The 21,239-nt window shown below is 59.3% G+C and overlaps 2 protein-coding genes and 1 long non-coding RNA gene across 4 annotated transcripts; 2 read left to right on the top strand and 1 right to left on the bottom strand.

Moving 5' to 3' along the window:
• Window positions 1-890: 890 nt before the first annotated feature.
• On the top strand, window positions 891-3,018 carry LOC144614026 (uncharacterized). Its single transcript, XM_081791071.1, has 3 exons — window positions 891-1,081; window positions 1,512-1,761; window positions 2,068-3,018. Exons 1-3 carry the CDS (start codon window positions 944-946, stop codon window positions 2,646-2,648), a joined length of 969 nt encoding a protein of 322 aa, XP_081647197.1. The 5' UTR covers window positions 891-943; the 3' UTR covers window positions 2,649-3,018.
• Window positions 3,019-8,452: 5,434 nt separating this feature from the next.
• On the top strand, window positions 8,453-18,398 carry GBGT1 (globoside alpha-1,3-N-acetylgalactosaminyltransferase 1 (FORS blood group)). Of its 2 annotated transcripts, XM_060608230.3 has the most exons (7): window positions 8,453-8,650; window positions 9,239-9,412; window positions 9,951-10,016; window positions 14,824-14,874; window positions 14,958-14,993; window positions 15,533-15,667; window positions 17,002-18,398. In XM_060608230.3, the coding sequence occupies exons 2-7, from the start codon at window positions 9,327-9,329 to the stop codon at window positions 17,684-17,686; spliced, it is 1,059 nt and encodes a 352-aa protein (XP_060464213.1). In that variant the 5' UTR covers window positions 8,453-8,650; window positions 9,239-9,326; the 3' UTR covers window positions 17,687-18,398. The 2 variants fall into 2 exon arrangements, with proteins under 2 accessions (XP_060464213.1, XP_081647095.1); XM_081790969.1 differs by lacking the exon at window positions 9,239-9,412 and having other exon boundaries at window positions 8,454-8,650.
• LOC144614106 (uncharacterized) lies at window positions 18,390-20,151 on the bottom strand. Its single transcript, XR_013551633.2, has 3 exons — window positions 20,039-20,151; window positions 19,452-19,580; window positions 18,390-18,490 (listed from the first exon to the last, which is right to left on the bottom strand). It is a non-coding gene; the product is annotated as an uncharacterized LOC144614106 (long non-coding RNA).
• Window positions 20,152-21,239: the final 1,088 nt, after the last annotated feature.

The following is a 21,239-nucleotide window of genomic DNA, read 5'->3' as shown; positions in this document are numbered from 1 at the left end:
TCAGCAGCTTGGACGAGAGCATCCGCCGAGCTGGCAGGGGCACGTCCCTTGGTCCCCTCTCCGAGACCTCTCCGGGTAGGGACCTCACTTGAACAATGCCTCTGACAGGAGACCATCTCTGGACCTGCCGGGGAATCCAGCCCCGGGAGGAGGCGGCGACCTGCTCTGCTCTACAGAGGAGGAGACTGAGGCAACATCATCCTCCCAGGCCGGTGCCTGGGAATCCATGCTTGCCTGGGGGCAAATACCAAGCCCGCGAGCTCCCTCCACATCTAGGATGCCGTGGCTCTGAATACATTGCCTGGTCTCCGTCCCTGAGCCTGGCCAGAAGCTGGGGTCCAGGTGCCCTAGGGGTCGGCACACACCAGGGTCTGGGCTGAGCAGGAGGCCATGACCTCAAGGAGACTCCACTCGGACCTCTCCTGTGTTCCGTGCCAGGCCCACCCTTCCTCATCCTTCCACTGCCACGTGTGCCCACGAGCCTCATGGGATAGCAGGCACGGGACGTGTCTACAGGTGGCTCCCTGATGGCGCCCCTACAAGTAGATGCCACAAGGACCCCACTGTGCAGACGGGGAGACCGGGGGGCCCCGGGAGGCACAGGGTCTGAGCGGGTCCCAGCACTGGTCAGGGGGAAAACCCAGGTCTGAACCCAGCGCTGTGGCCCCAAAGCCGTGGCACCGGCGGCACCAGGCCTCGCGGGGACGTGTCTGGGCTGTGTTGGTGTCACTGTAGGGACAGGGCATGGGGTGGAGGGGAGCCCTTTGCAGCCTGGGAGGGGCTCTTGTAGGAGCAGGAAGCCGGGTAAGGGGACCCCAGGAAGTGACCTCACCTCTCTGGTCACAGAGGCCAATGGAACTCACAACCCAGGTCACCAGGCACCCGCATTCTGGAGACAGCGCCCGACTGGGCTCATTCGTTGGGACACCTTCGCCTGACGAACATGTTCTCCTGTTGTGTGCCCGTGTCCCGCGGCTGCCGGCTCAGGGGAGCCCGCGGCCGCGACCCTTCCCGACCCTGGAGACAGTGGGTCAGGTCGTGCACTGGACGCCTCAGGTCTCTAGCTCGCAGGGACCCAAAGGTAACACAGGGAGACCCAGAGACATCCAGTCCAGCCCGACACCGCTCTGATCTGACCTGTGCGGCCCCATGTCCCCCCCCCGTGTGTGTGTGTGTGTGTGTGTGTGTGCGAGGAAGGAGGGGTCATGTGTGGAGGGCCCACCTGAGCAGGTGCAGGCTGATGAAGGGGTCAGATGCCTGGTGGGCGGGTCAGGCTCACACCCCCGTCAAGGCTGAACGGCAGGGACAGGGTGTGCTGGGGTGGCCCTCTTGTCCCCAAGGTTCATCCAGAGCCCTGCTGGTGGATGTCACTGTGTCCCAGGCACAGGGCTGTGCACACTCAGGTCTGTGTCCGATCTGAGAGCTGCAGGGGGAGAGGGCAGAAGGACACTGAGGATGGCCGGGCGAGGATGTGATGTCTCAGGGCCATCCTCGGGTCACTGTCTTTACAGAAATCAACTGATGAAATTGGGAAACGTCTGGCCGAATCCCGATACACCAGCCCTACAGAGTTGTGCGTGTGCCCCGTCGCCCAGGAGGGCCACCCTGGACCCAGGGAGAGAGTGGCTGCAGGGAGGTCTTGGGAAGCAGAGCCTGGAGATGACCTGGGAAGGCCTCCTTCACCGCCCTGGCCCCTCCACAGGGTCCTGGTTCACCGGTCCTGGGATCAGGACCCGGAGCCCCCGGAGCCAGAGCCCGAGGGTGAGAAGGCTGGGGTGGGAGATGTGTGTTCACGGGGTCGGGGCGGTGCTGGGCCACCCAGGGAGGAGCCCCCGGGGGCTGGTGTGGGGCCAGGAGCAGAGACTGAGAGCCCCGGGCTGCGGACTGAAGGGGGGCAGAGGTCCTGGTGTGGGTTCCCGGCCACGGTTTCTCGCGGAGGCTCTGGGGTGAGTTGTGTGTCTGCAAAGGCCCCTGGAGCGGCCGGCGCTGGGTAGGGTGGGGGACCTTCCCTCCTCTCACCCCGAGGCCTTGGAGCCACTGCAACCATCACTCTGTTTCCTTCTCAAGAGTCCGGGGCAGGAGCAGAAGCCGGTGCGGCTCCAAATCCTGGCCCAACAGCATCGGGGGCCTCCGGGGCTCTGCAGGCAGGCGTGGTGCCTGGAATGACTCCAGCAGGGGCCGGAGAGCCAGCAGGTGACCTGGGACCTGTGCGGGGACAGCGGGCACCTGAGCAGAGTCAGCTGGGTCCTGCTTCTGCTCTTGCCTCTGCTGCTGTCACAGTTCCCGCTGCTGCTCCCAACTCTGTTCCTGTCACTGCCCTTCTCCCCGCCCCTCCCAATGCCCTTCTCCCCACTCCTGCCCCTGCCCCTGTCACTGCCCTTCTCCCCGCCCCTCCCAATGCCCTTCTCCCCGCCCCTGCCCCCGCCCCTGCCACTGCCCTTGCTCCCACATGGATGCCAGCCACAAATGAAGGGCCTGAAGACTCTCACGGGGTGTTTCTTCTATATCTAATTGTTGTTCCATTCCCGGACCATGACCCCCCACCAGAATGTCTCTTCCTCTTCTCCCTTATCCGTTCTCTCCTCTTCTATTTAGCTGTTACTTTATTTGTTCATTGTTTCTTTATAATCCACATTAATCTTCAATAAAAATTTTTGTTTGTTTTACATTGTGCAATTCCTGAGCACTGGGTACGCTCACAACGCTGTGAACCACGCAACAGAATTTTGTTGTAGAATATCTCAGTCCCCAAGGGTCACCGTGTACCCGGAGCCCTCACTCCCCATTCGTGCCCCCGCCAGCCCCTGGGAACCCCCAGTCTGCTTTCTCTCCGTGTTCTGTTACCTACTATGGAGGTTTCCGTCAAGTGGAATCTCGCCAGAGATACCTTTGGGTCTGAACCAACTTTTCAGACGGGACAGATTCATTTTCGTACTTTGTGTTCATTTGAAATAGACTCTTTCTCATTTGATATTGAAATCACAATGGATTAAAGATTAGGTGGGAAAATGGAGGCCCCTTCGGTGACAATGGTCTTTGGGTGGAGACCCCTGTGCATGCTGTGACACCACAGCCTGACGCCAGCCAGGACAGGGCCGGTCCTCCCGTGGCCCAAACAGAAACCGGGAGATGCAGAAGGCTGGACGGTCACACCACAGAGGGGTGAGCATCCCTCACGACCCAGGGCCAGAAGATTCACAGGCCTCTGGGCCAAATAATGCTCCAAAGCCAGTGTGTTCCCCGGGATGGAGGCCAGACTCGTCCCAGTCCAAGGGAGGTGGCCCCCACGGGAGCAGGCGTCAGAGATGCGGGGCGTCCCGGGGAGGGACTCGGGCAAGTGAGACCCGAGGGAGGCAGCGGTGGTCACCTTCAGACGGGCAGGTTTCTGGTCTGGGGACCGGCAGCCTAGGTGTCCACGTGAGGAAGCAGAGGCCCCAGCCGATCCCCAGCGAGAAGTCCTCGTCCTGCAGGGGACCGGCTGGCCCAGTACTGGGAGAGCCCCCAGAGCCCCGGTCGGCCCTTCCCCAGCCCCCATGCCAGGCCCCAAGCAGGTTGGTCAGCTCTGCTCCCCTGAGTTCGGGGGGGGGGCCCTCGGCAGGTGGTGGGGTTCCCCAGGAAGAGGGACCCCGAGCCCCAGGATGCCAAGATGCAGGCCTGTGCGTAGGACAATCCAAAGTCAAGGAGATGGGCTTCCTGACCCAGCTCATCTTACTTGTGACCCAGGCTGTGCTATTAGCCTCGGTGTCCCCATCTGTGACATGGGGACGTAACGGGCCTTCTAGATGGGTGGGCACATTCCCTGAGAGATGAGGTGGAATCGTGGCCTGGTGCCTGGAGGACATAAAGGGCCACCTGGAAAGCTGTCCCAGAGTCCCCCAGGGCACTGGATTCCGGAAGCCCCTCCTTGGCCCCTGCCCGCTGTCCCCCTTCTGGGAACACTCAGCGTTGTTTGCAGAGGAGGTGGAGACGATCCAGGAGGTCAACAGTCCCACGTGGAGGAAGGTCAGCGCTGGAGGGACAGACGGACATGTCCCGTGCCCCCTTCCAGGGCCCGAGGTGTGACACCCTCTGACCTGACCTGGTGTGGACCCCGCTTCTGTGGTTTCACTCCCTCCCTCCTTCCCTCCTTCCTTCCCTCCTTCCTTCCTTCCCTCCTTCCCTAATTCAGCCGGGGATCTCAGGTGCCTGCCGTGTGCCGAGCACTGTGACCTCATCAATGAACACAACTCTACAGGATACCCCACGTGGCATCTTCCTTTGCAGGGTCTGAATCTTCCTGCGCTGTGTCCCCTCTGGCGAATCTGCGAGGGAGGCCGCTGCACATGTCCCTGCAAGGAAGCACGAGTCCAGAAGGTCCAGACCACCTGCCCCAGGTCCCAGCCTGTGGAGCCTGAACGGCAAGGCGGCCCCAACCCCCACAGTGGATGAGGGAGGCTGGACCTTCGTCCCTCCCAGCCTTCTCCAAAGTGCAAGGCCTTCTCTCCAGCCCAGGGTGAGCCTGCTGGGCACACAGGCCCCTCCGAACATGCCCTCGTTCACATGTGGGCCTGGGCCCCTCGCCCCACCCTCAGCTCCTCTGCCGGATGCAGGGGGAGCCCTCTCCTCTCCCTGGGTCTGCTCCTGGGGTCCCGGCCTGCTGGTCTCAGAAGCGCTTGCCGATTTGCTCCCCATGACCAGCGTGGGTTCAGGGACAGGATGGGGGCTGTGGGTCGAGGCCTGGACTTAGCGAGTGCGGGACGATGGGATTTGGCGAAAGAATGACCTGCAGGTTCAGCTGGACCGTAGACTGAGCAACCAGACTGCATACCCACTGGTCCCCCCTGAGCGCACAGGACAACAAGGAACAGAGGAGCAGAGACCCGGAGGGACAGGCTTGGCCCAGCGCTCACCTGCCCTTACGGTTTTAAACCTCAGCTATATGGGGGCGGGCGTATGCTGTCCCGACGGTACCTAAGGCAGAAGCCCTGTGTGGCAAACACAGGACAGAGCTGCTCAGGGTGACACCGGGATGAGGCGTGGACTCCCCGAACGTCCACGACCCCTAGAGGCCCGACCCCCAATCCCAGAAGCACAGCTTGACGAGCCCATGAGGAACCCATCGCTTCTTTTTATAGCGGGAAACACCGAGGTTTTGTCCAAGGTCACCCAGAACGTCGAGGGCAGGGCCCGTGGCAGGTGGCCTGAGACCTGGCATCTGTCCACAGAGACACGTGTCCTGTTGTCGCCCAGTCCCGGTACCGAGGCCCCGCGGGGCCTGACACGGATGTCTGGGTCTACCTTGAGCTTTCCAAGGCCGTCTGCTGGGCTCCCGGGAAAACGCTGGCCCTTGCTCCAGACAGAAGGTTCTGCCCTCCGGTAACAAATGGGAGGTGCATGCACTCACTGGGCTAGAGGCCCTGCCTCCACCTGCCCTTGGAGATGAAGGTCTGGGGAGCCCTGTCTTCCTGCTCCTTCCCGGGTGCTAACACATGCTCGACCACGTAGCCCCTCCTTCTTGGGAGATATTCCCGGGCCTCCTCCGGGATCTCAGGCGGAGGTCACAGCCAGGGATCAAGCGGGAGGATCTGGGTGGTAGGGAGGTCGAGGACGGAGTTTGGAGGCCAGGGCTCCCGGTCCAGCTTGGCCGCTAACCAGAAAAGGATCCCTAGCCATTCCCCTGGGGGTGCCGCCCCATCCCCTTGGTGACGTCAACCCCTCTCCTGGAGTTACCAGTGGGGAGACCGACCACCAGGAAGTTCTTCCTCATCTGCCCGGAAGAGTCGAGACCGAGTTCACGGACAAATCGAGGGGCTTGTTTCCCTACACACCCATGGGACAGATGGGAAATCTAAGGAGAGGCCAAGGGAACGGAGGCTTGCTTATCCGGGGTGGCTCGAGCATAGCCCCTCCACCGCGGGCCTCACTTGGCTTGGTCCTAAGCTGCTGGATGAGCCCGCTGATCCCAGCGAGACCACGTGGCTGTCACCAGAATTCCTCAGTGAACCCCTCCCTGCTCCAGTCAGCCCCATGCAAGCAGGAACTAGGTTGGCTCATTGCTCTAAGTCCAAGTCCCCGGAACCTTCCCGCAATGTAGTGGACGTTTACCTTTCTCGAATAAGCAGATGAATTGATATGCATAAGGTGCTGTCATTGACAAAAACCGCTTCTGTCCTTGTTCCTTTGTGGTTGCGTCCATGCCTGCCCTCAGCACCCTGTCTGCTCCCCACTGTGTGCACGCACCTGGATCCCAAAAGCAAGCCCCGGACCCCACCCAGGAGGTGGTATGGCCTCTCACTCACAGCCAGCAAGGGAAGCGCTGTCCCCATGGCCCTCCTCACCCTAAGAAGACATGTAAGCCATATTCACCAAGGTTTTTAACTATCGTGCACACTCACACACACACACACACACACACACACACACATAGAGTGAAGGGTGGGGGCCCTGGAGGACCCGCACACGTAGGTCTCCCGCACCTCCCGCCACCCCTGTGCTTTTGTGGGTTTGCTCTGTTTCTCTCAGATCCTCCTCCCGGCTCCCTTGAAGGCGTCAGGTCTCTGCCCGAGTCCCTGGGTCACCCACCCACCTCTCCTATTAGGAAGACATGCAAATGCACACCCTGCATTTCCTGCCATCTTCCTCTCGCCTCCCAGACTTGGGTCGTCAGATTTGGGAGTCGTGAACAGCCCTTTTGCCTTTCCTCACCTGTCCTTCCACCCACCTCTTCCCAGGTCAGCCCCGAGTCTGTCCTCGGGCTGGATTCGTCTCCTGGGAGGTGTGGGGGTCAGGGGACAGAGGGCAGATGGTGCCGGTGGCGGCAGGAGAGGGCCGTGGTCCACAGGCCAAGTGCTGGCTTGTCTGCCAGGGCCCCCGGGCTGTGTGAGCCCCGCCCGGCTCTCCTGTTTCTTACTGGGTGGCATCCTTGTCCTGAATGTGCACCAGGAAAACTGATTGAGGAAAAACCACTCAGGTTCGGAGGGTGGCTTGTGCCTGGCTTCCTGGAGGCACAGTGCTGTCCCTGTCCCGACAGTTCACTCTGGTTCCGCTGACAGACTATGGTGATTCCTGAGCCTCAGTCTGGAGGCCCTTAGACTATTTCTGGGCTATGTGTCTTGGCAATACAGCTGCAAAAGAATTAGCAAAACATTGTCAAGAATCAGTAAAGCATGCGACTCTTGACGTCAGGGTCTTCAAAGCCCCACTTTGAGGGCAGAGCTTACTTAAGAAAAAAACAACACATGGGCGCCTGGGTGGCTCAGTTGGTTGAGCGTCCGACCTCAGCTCAGGTCATGATCTTGCTGTCCGTGAGTTCAAGCCCCGCGTCAGGCTCTCTGCTGACAGCTGGGAGCCTGTTTCAGATCCTGTGTGTGTGTGTGTGTGTGTGTGTGTGTGTGTGTGTGTGTCTCCCCCTCCCCCGCTCATGCTCTGTCTCTCTCTCTGTCAAAAATAAAAAATAAACATTAAAAAAAAGAAAAAAACAAAACAAACAAAGAAAAAAAAAAACCCACTCAGTCCCAGACCAGGTCCCAGGGAAGCAGTGTTTGCAGCTAAAAATGGAAGCATGACCTTTCCGCGGGTACTTACCAGCTTCCCCAGGCATGTGCCAGGCTCCTGCCTATTCTGGGGACACTAGCCCCACCTGACGGAAACCTGCGGTCGTCAAGGGAAACCCTAAGGACACGGTGACACCTCCATAGGACCTGAGAGGCTATGCCCAGGGTCCAGGAAGAGTTACAACTTCAAGAGGCTTCCTTGTGACCTTGAGCAAACCTGCAACCTCTCTGAGCTGCATGGGTCCTTACTTTCCCCTGCTGTTTCTGTCTCTCCCTTGTTGCTACTCCTTTATTTACCATTAGGGTGCCTTCCTTTTTTGTCCCTCTTTATGACCCCTCCCTCATCCAGGCCCAAGCAAAGGCCTCTCTCCTTTCCAGACACTCCAGCCCTTGGTGACACGTAAGAGGGTCCCCATGGGGCTCTAGAGTCTCTGAGGTGAACAGAGGGCAATGGTACCCCAACAAGCCGTGGGAGGAAACTATTTCGACTCCTTTTCCAGGGGAGGAAACAGGCTCAGGGAGATTCCGGAACCGCACCGGGCGCCCGAGGCCAGCGTGCCGGCAGCTAGGCCCTGAGCAAAGGGGGAATGCCTAAAACCGCGGAACATGCGCACCGTTCAGCTGGTTTTGCCTTCCTGTGACTGTTTCGACGCTGTTCTAAAAACACGAAAGTGTTTCTAACTTCTCAGGCCCTCACCCCCACCCCGAGTTCCCGGATCGGCTCTTCTCGCCCGGAGCTGGGCCCGCTGCGCCAGCGGTTGCCGCCCAGAGGGCCACGGGACGGCAGAGCCCAGGGGACACTCCGCTCCCTAGGACCCGGGGACGGGGGCCGTGGCCCGGGCGGGGGGCAGGGCGCGAGGGGCGGGTGGGCGCGGCTTGCGGGCTGGGCTCGCGGGGCGGGGGGCGGGGCAGCGGAGGGGGAGGGGCGCGCGGTTCCCTTCCCCACCCCCCCCCGCGGGCCCCGCCCCCAGCCGGAGACCGCTCGCCGGGAAGCCGGCCCTGCCCCAAGGGTCGGCGCCGCGCGGCCGCCGGGCATCGCCGGGGCCCTGGCGAGCCGAGTCCCTGCTCTCCCGGCCTCGGTGCGACCCTCCGTCCTCAAGCTGGTCTGGCGGCAAGGGGTGAGTCTACAGCCCTCGGGGACAGTCGCGCTTCCTCCTTCCCGCGCCGCACCCGAGCGCCCCGCGCCCGCAGCGGCCGGCGGAAGTCGGCTGAGCGTCTCGGCCCCAGGCGCGGGGTGCGGACCGCTTTGGCCGAGGAGGACACCGAGACCGGCCGAGGGGGAGTGAAGTGACTCGTCCAAGGGTACCGGGCCATTGAGAGCGGAAGCGCGTTCCCGCCGCCGCCTGGAGAGCCCTGGCTCGGCCTCCCGGAGGAGGACACGGCTGCCCCCACCCCACCCCGGGGGCATCACGGCCGCCCCTCTCCGCGCAGCCCCCATCCAGGCCGGGTGTGTCCCCGCCGGGCTGACTCGGGACTCGACTTCCGGTGTCCCCGCTGTTGCCCGCGGGCATCCTTCTCCCAGCCCCGCCCAAGCGCCCTGCCCTTCGCTGCTGCGGGTCCCCTGGCCCGCCGCCCTCGGCGTCCCGCGAAGGGCGGCGGTTGGGAGGCAGATCCGAGAGCGGCTATCCTAGCTGGAGCCACCCAGGGGAGGGCAGGGCAGCAAGGATGGGGCCGCTCTCCCCTGAATAGGGCGCATTCCTTTGCAGGTGACACGGCTTTTAGAGCCTGCCAGCCCCGGGAGAGGTGGACTGACTCACCGAGGCACGCTCAGTCTCTGCAAGAGCCCGGGCTCAAATGCTGTACCCAGCAATGCGCGGCCACAGACTGGCCCTGGGCCTAGGATTCTGCCTGCTGTTGGGCACTGCCCTCTGCTCGCTGTGGTGAGCGTGCCCCATGCAGCCCACCCCTCACCCCTGACTCCTCCCTTTCTTGGCCTTGCAACCCCCAAACCTTGACCCCTTTATGGATTCCCAGGTCCCATCCACCTCTCTCGGCCCGCCTGTCCCCCAACCCCAGCCCCAGTAAGACCAAACTGGTTTTGGCTTCTGGATTTTGCTTTGCACTGGCCTCCTGGCCTTTGCACTTGCTTCTTCCTCTGCCTGGACCATTCTTCTAGCCACGTTAATGAAGCACTCGTGTCCACACCCCAAAATGCACCTCACGTGTTCCTTCTCTGAAGCCCCACCACCCCCGCCCCCACTCACCACCAAGCTCTTTTGGGGGGAGACTGGCGTTAAGAACATTCCTTCCCTGGGAAATGAAAGACCGCACTGCAGAAGACCAGGAGGTTTTGACCTCCGAGGTCAGCCAGACCCAAGGAGTGGGGGGATCCCCAGATGCTCTCCTCTGCAGGCCTCCACTCCCTTAACCTGCACCAAGAGGGTGCACGGTCAATAGGTGGGTGTTTTTCCTTCCCAGGATGTATTTTGAGAACTGGCTGCGGGTCTCCTATGTTCCCTATTATCTCCCCTGCCCAGAGATCTTGTAAGTATGGGGCTGGGAGAATTTGGGGCCCTGTGGGCTGTCTGGAGTGGAGGCAGTGGGAGAGTTTTACGGTCAGTTTGCAGATTATTAGTTCCTAAGCTCATGATTCCGATCAGTTTGAGAAGTATTTGGGTAATTTACGGGCTGCCACAAATATGGAGTAAAATTCCTATTTCAGTCCTCCAGTGTCTTTGAGCGCCCCCTCCGTGGTTTGACCTTGATCCTGCCACACGGCTCTGAGTCTCACTTGCTTCATCTGTGAAATGGGCTGATAGAGGTGTCGCTCCTGGCCGTCTGGAGCATGCAGTGTGAAGACGTCTGTATAGCCTCCTGTAGCAGGTGGCACATAGGAGGTGCTCAGGAGACAGTGCTCTCAGGACCTGACCTTTTGGCTAAATTTTGTGTTCAGTGAGGATTCAAGGAACAAATGAACATGTGACCAGTCTTCCCCCACATAAGGAACCTGATGCTTTGACAGTTTAGAGTGGAAAAACAGGTTGGCACAGTCTCAAGGGGGTGTCTTCATGATAGCTAAAGGGATGTTTAAAATCCGGATCCTAGACTGCTTGCTAATTAACAACAGGCAGGTTTTGCGGTTAGAAACACAGAGTATGGAAAATTAGGAAGCTAGAAAGCAAAACAAAACGCTGTTGTGTCCTATGGGTCTGAGTTACACTTTGCTTCCAAAGTTCCTTGTCAACTTGTTGGCTGCTTTACTTTCTCATTGAACAGACGGTGCCTCTTACTTGGTTCTAAAACCAGAAAGCCCGCTTGCTGTTGAAAAGAGCTGAGATTGGGGCGCCTGGGGGCCTCGGTTGGTTAGTCTTGGTTTCGGCTTCGGTCATGATCTCGCGGTTCGTGAGTTCGAGCCTGGCGTCAGGCTCTGTGCTGACAGTGTGGAGCCTGCTCGGGATTCTCTCTCTGTCTCTGTCTCTGCAACCTTCCCCACTCACGCGCTCTCTCTCAAAAATAAATATACAAACGTTAGAAAAAAAAAAAAGCTATGATCATAATGTTTTTGCAATTTTTATCCTGCTTTCCCAGAATTGGCATATGTGTACTCTTCATGGCCACCATTATTTTACGGCCCCCAGGAGCTGGGTCCTAATTCTTCAACCCCTCCCCCTCTCCCTCCAACAACGGGGCAGGTATTTTCATTGCATCCAATTCCCCAGTGTCCTAAATTAGTTTATAATGAGCAGCTTTGGATATAAAGCTTTTTCCATATTAAAAATCCTTTCATGGGGTGCGTGGGTGGCTCAGTCGGTTGAGCGTATGACTCTTGAATTTCGGTTCAGGTCATGATCTCACGGTTCATGAGTTTGAGCCCCGTGTCGGGCTCTGCGCTAACAGCACGGAGGCTGCTTGGGATTCTCTCTCTCCCTCTCACTGCCCCTCCCCTGCTCGCGTGTGTTTTCTCTCTCTCAAAATAAATAAAATACACATTAAAAAGTTTTTTTAATTTTTTTTTTCAACGTTTTTTATTTATTTTTGGGACAGAGAGAGACAGAGCATGAACGGGGGAGGGGCAGAGAGAGGGAGACACAGAATCTGAAACAGGCTCCAGGCTCTGAGCCATCAGCCCAGAGCCTGACGCGGGGCTCGAACTCACAGACCGCGAGATCGTGACCTGGCTGAAGTCGGACGCTTAACCGACTGCGCCACCCAGGCGCCCCTAAAAAGTTTTTTTAGATTAAAAACAACAATAAAAATCCTTTCATTGGTACGTTCCTTCCCTGGGCCAGAGGCCATGGAGAGAGTCTCGGTCCATCTTGTCTGTTGCTTTCCAAAAGGACCACGCTCTCACTGTCACCTTCACAGAGATGCCTCTCGCAGGCCTGTGCTGGGAGGAGTGCCAGGTGTTGCAAAAAGCAAAAACCAAAGCACCCTGCTGGTTCGAGAGACCGGGAATGCTAGCTGTTGGGTTTCAGTTTCATTTCCTCGATTCCTACCGAGGGCCTCCTTTCTCCCACCCGCCTCCCACGAGCGGGACTTCCTCTTCCCCTGATGCACCTGCTCCACTGGCCTCTCCCCTTGGTCCCTCTGCGGCTTCTCTAAGCATCACCCTTGGCCAAAAGCATTCGCTACATTTTTTTCCCTTCCAGCTCGTCTATCGTTGGGTTCTACTTCGCTCTTTGTTTTTTAATGGATTGAAGGTGGAGATTTTGGTTGGTGTTATTTTTTTTTTTAATTTTTTTTTTAACGTTTATTTATTTTTGGGACAGAGAGAGACAGAGCATGAACGGGGGAGGGGCAGAGAGAGAGGGAGACACAGAATCGGAAGCAGGCTCCAGGCTCCGAGCCATCAGCCCAGAACCCGATGCGGGGCTCGAACTCACGGACCGCGAGATCGTGACCTGAGCTGAAGTCGGACGCTCAACCGACTGAGCCACCCAGGCGCCCCGATTTTGGTTGGTGTTAAATGGTCACACCTTCCCTGCTTTTCATCTGGATATCTTCACTTTTAGTTTTCCTACCTTCCAGTGTGAAAACATGAAGCTGATTTTTTTTCTTCGCTCTGGCTCACGTGTGGCTTCGGTATTCTCACGACTGACCGTGCTCTTTAATGCGGCTGGAGCGTGGCTGGGCTTGGAGGCGGGGGTGGGGGTCCAACCGCCAGGGCTGTGGGCCCTTTTCCTGTTCACTTCCCGCCTTCCCAGAACGCCGTCACTTTCTGAGCAGGGACCTGAAGCGTGCTTGTCTGCGGGCACAGGCGGCCAATTTGATGGACTAACTTCTAAAAACTGTTGACTCAAGAGGTCAAAGTAATCACAGAAGGACAACTGTTACAGGATTCCACTTGTAAGAGATCTCCAGAACAGTCAGAGCTCTAGAATAATGGTTACCAGGGCCCGGGCAGATGGGGCAAGAGGGGAGTCAGTGTTGAAAGGGGACACGGTTTGGGTTGGGGAAGATGAGAAAGTTCTGGAGATGGATGGTGCAAACGGCTGCACACTAGTGCGAATGTGCCTAATGCCCCTGAAGGGCACGCTTGGCGATGGTTAAAGTAGTAAATCTTTGTTTTGTACATTTTACCACCAAAAACAAACAAAAAAAGCAGCAGCAGAAGCATAGACTAAAAATTGGAAGGAAAGCTCAAGGAGGCTTAAGCTATCCTCTCAAATACGCCATATGGAAAATTCTCGGGCCTCTTGGGGGGGCTCAGTCAGTTAAGCGTCTGACTCTGGATTTCAGCTCAGGTCTTGATCTCACAGTCTGTGGGATCGAGGACCGCGTCCAGCTCTGTGCTGATAGCCTGGAGGCTGCTTGGGATTCTGTCTCTCTTTCTCCCTCTCTCCCTCTCTCTCTCTCTTTCTCTCTCTCTCTCCCTACCCCCCACCAGCTCATGCATGCTCTCCCTCTCTCAAAAATAAATAAACATTTAAAAAACAAAAAGAAAATTCTTTAGCGAGTGGCAGTCACCGTCCCCTCAGGCGGTCTGCCCCTTACAGCCAACCTCAGGCGTCTTCAGGAGCTGATCCACTCCAAAGGTCCTCAGGCAGGGGTTTGCCTTCTCTGGGCCACACTTCTACCCTCGGGGGAGGACTTTATCGGGGAGGACTCTAGAGCCCCAGGAGTCAAATGTCTGGCTCCAGGTATCTCCAGCCAGTTAATGGCAGACCCAGAGGCTCTCTGCACCCTGCAGCCTCCGTCCTTAGGGAACTCCTTCTTACTTGCCCACCCAGGCTAACCCTGGCTGTTGCTGGGGGAGGCTGGCCGCCCAGGCCGCTTGCTAAGAAGGGGACAAGACGCCTGGTCTTAACAAGCGTTTGCTCTGTGCTGGGCGTGGGCACACACCTTGTTTAATTCTCAAGGCAGCTCTCAGGGTTAAGGATGGCTACCCATTTTACAGATGAGGAAAAGTGGGGGCATCAGTCAGGGTTCCACTAAAGAAACAGCGGAGGCGGGAGGGAGAAAGGTTGACCCACTAGGCTAAGCCAGTCTGGACTCCCTGGAGCAGGCTGGACCCCGGGAGTGGACACTGACCGAATCTCATCACGGAAACCTCAGCTCTGTTCTTCACGCCTCTCACCTGGTTGTACCAACCCCATCCAGGCCATGTGGAATATCTTTTTTGTTTTTAATGTTTTATTTATTTTTGAGAGAGCACAAGCGGGGTTGTGGCAGGGAGAGGGGGACAGAGGATCCTAAGCAGGCTCCGTGCTGACAGCAGCGAGCCCGACGTGGGGCTCGAACTCACAAACTGCGAGACCATGACCTGAGCCGAAGGTGGACGTTGAACCGAGGGAGCCACCCAGGCGCCCTGGGATGATCTTTACCTAAGGGCAGCGGGTGTAGATGTTAATCACACCCGCCATGCACCATCACCGGGAGGCCTCCCTCGATCGGTGATTGGTGTTGGTGTAACCGGTTACCATAACTGACCGTCGCCGCGGGCTCAGGTAAAGGGACTCGCCCAAGGTCCCCAGGCTAGAAAGCAACAGAATGGCGCTCACCAGGCCTTTGCAGCTTCTCAAAACTTGTCTGCTGCCAGGCCCCTCCAGAGTGACGTGTGTGAGAGAGCATCGGCTTGGGAGACAGACGGCACCGGGTACCAATCACCGCCTTGCCACTTAGTGACCCTGGACAGGCTGCTTCCGTAGGAGCCCAGCCCCCCACCCCTAGCAGAGTGGGCACGCAGTGGGGAAGGGCGCGCAGAGGGAGTCTGCACGGAACCTGGAAGGGTGCCTGCCCTTGTGGGGTGGGGGGGGGGGGTGGTTGGTTATTCTCCACTCTGTCCTTCCCGCACCAAATACGTCTGTCCCCAGCCCTGGCACTAACAGCTCTCTCTGTCCTCTACCACCAGCAACATGAAACTGCAGTATAAGGGGGAGAAGCCATTTCAGCCTGTGACACAGTAAGCAGACCGTCATTTCCCCCTTTGTGGCCCCGGGGGGTTGGGGGCTGCCTCCCCTCACCACTGGCCCTTTTTGGTCACAGGTCACTGTACCCTCAGCCCAAGCTTCTGGAGCAAAGGTAGGTGTTGGGTAGGGCCTGGGAACGGGGAGATCTGGTGTGGGGAGGGAGGCTGGGGTGGGCAGAGCTCTGATTTACAAGTTGGGGTGGTGGGGGTATCAGGTGGCCCCGGGGTCCAGCCCGGTTCTGCCACTGGCTGTGTGACCTTGGGCAGGTTACTCAACAGCTCTGGGCTTCTTTCTATGCAAGTGGCTAATAAGAGCCACCTCCTAGCAGCTTGGAGGACTGGATGATGGGACGGTGTTTGCAGAAGCACGGCTCCATAGCAGGTGCCCAATCTCCACCCCTCATGTATTCGGCACTTAGCAGGCACCTGAGATGCCAGGCCCCCTTAGACACTCGGTGTGCATTAACTCCCGGTCCTCTCAACCGTGCTGGGAAGGAACTGTTCCGAACCCCGCCTTCCACATGAGGATAGTGAGGCTCAGAGACAGGGATGAAGCTGCCCAAGGTCACACAGCGGAGGAGGCCGGGCCGGGGAGAGGCTGAGGCTTTCACAGGGAAAGGGCCTCCGTGCCCACGGCCTCCCCCGCTGCCAGGCCCGCAGAGCTGCTGACCCTCACGCCCTGGTTGGCGCCCATTGTCTCGGAGGGAACCTTCAACCCCGAGCTGCTGCAACACATCTACCAGCCGCTGAACCTGACCATCGGGCTCACAGTGTTTGCCGTGGGCAAGTGAGTAGTGGGCCGGGTGGGTGGTTCTCACTGAGCCACGGGAGCTGCCGGTCTGGGAAGAGACAGGACCTGGACGGCAGGGACACCCTGAACCAGGCACCGTGTGTGGGGGGGGGGGGGGAAGATAGGGGGTAGAGGGTGATGATCGGAGGGCTTCCTGGAAGAGGGGATCTGGCCCTGGCATGGAAGCAGGGAGCCAGCCCCGGTGACGGAGCAGCAGGAGACTTTGTGACGACACCCCCTTGCCTCCTTACCCCTCTCTGCTTCCCCTGAACGGTCCGGGCAGGTAGGAAGGAACAGAATCCCTCAAGACCATCACATAACTGGGGGTCCATGGTCAGGCTACAGGCAGGTCAAGGCCTGCCCTCAGGGCCCTCTCCCCTCTCCCACTTTGGGCCTCCCCCTCGCCCCCCGTTTTCCTCTCCTGTCCCTCACCCCACCTGGCCTTTCCTTTAGGGGATACCACCTGACAGCTTCCCCCCGGGGCTCTCGCTGGGACTCCTGAGAGAGAAACCAGTGGGGCCCCAGTATCTAAAGTGCTGGGTGGGGTGGGGTGGGGGGGGGCATGTCAGGTGACCCTCTGGTCCAACCAGCTTCGACCTGGGGGGTGCGGCCCTGCGGGTTCCTCCAGCTGGGACCTCAAGAGCCCCAAGCCCCCAGCACCACTCACCTGGCCTTGAGGCAGCACATCCGGGCCATGTGATCACCTTCCTCTCTCTGAGCCTCAGTATCTCTGCCTCTAAAACGGGGATTATGGGGGAGGCGCTGGCTGGCTCAGTAGGTGGAGCCTGAAAAAATTAACATTACAATGGGGAGTAGGGTGCCTGCCTTCAGGGAGTTTAAGAGGCTCAAAGGAGCTAAGAATCCCTTGAAACTCTGCCCGACTCCTAGGAGGTACTCAGTAAACGTCAGCTTAGTTTGCGAGTTTGCGGATTTTAAGAATCCTCGTGAGGGATCATTCCTACGAGGGCTGTAAGAGGCTGGTGCTGCAGGGCGCCTGGGGGGCTCGGTCGGTGGAGCATCCGACTCTTGATTTCAGCTCCGGTCATGATCCCCGGGTCGTGGGATTGAGCCCCACATGGGGCTCCATGCTGAGTGTGGAGCCTGCTTAAGATTCTCCCTCCCTCCCTCCCTCTCTCTCTCTAAAATAAAAAAAAAAAAAATTTTAAAGAGGTTGACACTGCAGTTGTGGGGCTTTGACAGAGAAGGGCCCCGAGGGTCACACCTGCGTGGCTTCTCAAGGTGGGGAGCTGGGAGGTGGACCCCAAGCCCCACGCCCTGCACAGGCAGCGGCCCCGTGGGGCCGGGGAGGATGACGGGGTTCTTCCTGCCAGGTACACCCGCTTCGTCCAGCACTTCCTGGAGTCGGCCGAGCAGTTCTTTATGCAGGGTCACCGGGTGCACTACTATGTTTTCACCAACGACCCCGCAGCCATTCCTCGGGTCCCGCTGGGCCCCGGCCGCCTCCTCAGCATCGTCCTCATCCAGAGGCACTCGCGCTGGGAGGAGATCTCCACGCGCCGGATGGAGACCATCAGCCGGCACATCGCCGAGAGGGCACACCGGGAGGTGGACTACATTTTCTGCCTCGACGTGGACATGGTGTTCCGGAACCCGTGGGGCCCTGAGACCCTGGGGGACCTGGTGGCGGCCATTCACCCGGGCTACTATGCTGTGCCCCGCCAGCAGTTTCCCTACGAGCGCAGGCATGCTTCCACTGCCTTTGTGGCGGACGACGAGGGGGACTTCTATTATGGTGGGGCGGTCTTTGGGGGGCGGGTGGCCAGGGTGTACGAGTTTACTAGAGGCTGCCACATGGCCATCCTGGCGGACAAGGCCAATGGCATCATGGCCGCCTGGCAGGAGGAGAGCCACCTGAACCGTCGTTTCATCTCCTACAAGCCCTCCAGAGTGCTGTCCCCTGAGTACCTCTGGGATGACAGGAAGCCCCAGCCACCGAGCCTGAAGCTGATCCGCTTTTCTACGCTGGACAAGGACAGCAGCTGGCTGAGGAGCTGACGGCTGAGCCAGGCTGCTGTGCATGGGGACCCCAAGCCCTGCAGCCAGCTCGCCCCGGCAGAGCACCCGGCTCGTCCCCAGCAAGCACCCCGCTCGCCCCCGGCGGAGCACCCCAGCTTGTCCCAGCAGAGCACCCTTTACCAGTGCCCCCCCTTCTCAGGCCTCAGGTGAGATCCATCCGGTCCTGCCTCCCTCAGTCTATTAGCAGAAGTTCACCTGGAAAATGGATGTGGAAGGGCCTTTGTAAACTGTGAAGGGCTGCGCCCACATGAGCGGAACACCAAGATCACACGGCAGCGTGGCCCGAGAATGGTCAGGCGGGAAGAGGTGAAGAAGACAGAGCCGCAGGCCTGGCCCAGCAGACGTGCCTTCGGGGCAGGCTCCGGAGTCAGCCCTACTCAGTGCCTGAAAGCCCGCCTCTGCCCCACTTCTGTTGCCTATTTGCCCCTAAAGCTGCACTTCTCAGACCCCGGTGTGAAAGGCATCCACACGCCTCTTCTCTGGCTGTAGGGGTCCCGGGTGCTGGGACGTCCCCCAGCCACACAGCGCCAACCCCTCGCTCGGCCCTGGAGTGAGTCTTTCCAACAGAACAGGCCTGGCCCTCTCTGGCGTTGAGTCTAGCCCGCACCCCACGGCGGACCACACTCTCTGGCACCAGCCCCACCTTTGCAAGGGGGTTTGGGCAGTTTTTAATAAAGGTGACGTGCACGAAGTCCTCACCGGGGCGTTTTCACCTACACATCCGAGCGTCTGCGCGGCCAGCCACCGGGGATCCAGGCAGCCTGGATTCCACGTACAGTCAGCCTGTGGGGGTGGAGGAGGGAGGGTCCGGTCTTCTAGAAAGCCTGCATTACAGCGGCCGCTGCAGCAGACGAGATTCTGTTCCCGTTTTCCTGGGAGAGGGGTGAGGTGAGAGCGAGCCATACCCCCCGACCACGAGGGGGGCAGAGCTCATCAGCTGGACGCCACGGTGGCCTCTCAGCCCCTGATGTCGGCCCTCTGCCGGCACCTCCTGACCCTGGGGCAGCCTCAGCCCTGTGAGGCCACCTGCGGGTGTCGGGCTCCACAGCTATGGTGCAGGCCCAGGATTAGTGGGCGCGGGAGGGCAGCCTCACCAGTGTGGCAGCCACAGAGGGACTTCAGAGCCCCTTCGGTGGCCGCGTCTGCCTGGCAGGACGGAGATGGGGGGGGAGGGAGGGCTCAGGGTTTGGTGGCCCAGTGTCCCCTCTGGGGGCAGCATCACCTTTGCCAAGCGGGGCACAGAGGGGTACACTCTGGCCACGTAGGGAGGAACAGGCACCCAGCCATATGGCCCCCCTCCAAAGCTGGGGGTCAGCCCAAGGCGCACTCCTGTGGCCTGCAGTCTGTCCAGCGGGCAAGGACAGATTACTAGAAAATGAGCAGAGGGGAGGGCAGGTCAGGGAAAGGCGCTGAGGTGCCTGCAGGGCAGAAGGGCGAGGGTGGGCCCACAGTCCACGTGTTCTGGTGGGGAGCCCCTGCCTCGCTCCCAGCCTGGCCCCTCCTGGCCCCAGCTGACGGACCTTCCCAGCCGCGGCCCGAGCCCCCAAGGAGTACAGCTGACACCGCCATCGCAGGACCCAGCTCTCAGACACAAGGGAGTGACGGGACCCAACTCTTAGACCCCAACCGGGGTCCAAGCTACTTGCCAAAGAAGGGCTGAGGGCTTAGAGCCACAGCTGCTCCACAGGTGGGGAGAAGTGAGGGGCCTGGCGGGGGTGCAGGGGGGACGGGGACGGGGCCTGACCTGGCAGACAGAGGTGAGAGGGCTCAGAGACAGTCCCAGCGATCCTCAGCCCCTGACTGGCAGGATCGGGTCTGAGCCCCAGGCACCAATGTTGTCAGGGCCCATCAGTCTGGGGGGCTTCGAAGTTTTCTAAATTGCAAAGGTACTTCTTTAAGAAACAGACAATAGCCCAAATACAAAATGTCTGCCGTGGAGGCCCCTGAAACTTAGGCTTCCTGTCCCTTCACGGCCAGCAGCTTCCTCCCCGCACTATCATTCGGCCATCGGGCCTGGCCCCCACACCTCTGCTCACACTACCCACCACTCGGGTCTGCCAGTCCCATCACCGAGCTGATTTCTGGGGACTCGTGCCTGACATCACCTCCGGGAAGTCTGCCTTCATTTGTGCCCCCCTCCAGAGTGGGTGCCTTTCAGTGTTTCCACGAACCCTCCGCAACCCTGTGTCATGACGTCTGCCTATGTGCACCCCTCGCCCCAGCTGGTAAACTCTAAGGGGGGATAGAATGGGGCGGCCCAGATTCCCCTGGTAGCTGGAACCCAGGGGGCGTCCTATAAATGTTGAATGACTGTGGGAGGGGAGACAGCACCTGTGGGATGTTGGACAGGTCATCTGAGGCCCTGGGGTGAGGGCCAAATGAGATTATGGCTGGGACACCAATTCCTCTTGGGCAGTTGGTGAGATGTGGCTTCTGAGACGTGGCTAGGTCTGGGCCCTCCAACCAGCGTGCCCCCAGCCTGGAAGGAGACAGCAGATGACCCCCAGAGCCCCCATTACACAGGAGGAAACTGAGGCAGCCTCCTCCTCCCTGGTTGGTTTTGGGGATCCATGCTTGAGTGGGGCCAAATAACATGCCCACCAAACTCCCTCCAAATCAAGGATGCTGTGGCTCTTATAAGACTGCCCGGGGGCGCCTGGGTAGCTCAGTACGTTAAGCATCCAACTCCCGATACTGGCTCAGAGCATGATCTCACCGTTCGTGAGTTCAAGCCCCAAGCTGTCAGCGTGGAGACTGCTTGGGATTCTCTCTCCTCTCTCTGCCCTTCCCTGATCACACACGCTCTCTTGCTCTCTCAAAATAAATAAACTTTAAAAAAACCAAAAAGGTTGCCTGAATTGTGTCCCCTTCCCTCCCCAACCTGCGGTGACCCCCGACTCCTTACCTGATATCCAGAGCATTGCATGAACTGGTCCAGACGCCCTCCCCAGTGTGCACCCATCACCCTACTCCAGCCTCCCTAGAGCCTTCCTCCCCCAGGAAGCCCGCCCCTCAGAGCCCCTTGCCACCAGTGCCCCTCTCCATGGCTCCCACCCAGGACATCCTCACATCCAAGGCTGGGATCAGAGGCCACAACCTTTGGGTCAGATTGACTTGAGTTCAAACCCACAGTGGGGCTATGTCACACAAAGCCCTGTGACCAACAAGCTCCTGTGGTGGCTTCTCAGAGCCTCATTGAAAATGGGGTCTGTGGCCCCGACCCCAGAAGAGTGACCTGGAGGCACAGGGGGAGCCCTAACCCAGGACAACGCCTGTGATGGTTAGTGCAGGGCTCAGTGAGGGTGCAGACAAATGACTCTGAACCCCCCGTTCGTGTTCACGGCTGGACTTGGTCACCCAGAGCCAAGTGACCTTGATCCCTTGGAGGCACTGCTCATGTATAAAAAGGGGTGATGCGGCGCCTGGGTTAAATCAGGCTCAGTCAGTCAGGCATCCGTTCTTGATTTCTGCGGGGGTCACCATCTCACCGTTGGTGCGTTCCAGCCCTGCCACCACGGGGTGGCGCTAACAG

This window comes from Panthera onca, chromosome D4 (assembly GCF_046562875.1).
Source record: "Panthera onca isolate mPanOnc1 chromosome D4, mPanOnc1 haplotype 2, whole genome shotgun sequence".
Taxonomy (NCBI): domain Eukaryota; kingdom Metazoa; phylum Chordata; class Mammalia; order Carnivora; family Felidae; genus Panthera; species Panthera onca.
Note: the sequence above shows the minus strand (reverse complement) of the source record. Positions and strands in the feature narration are given on the sequence as shown.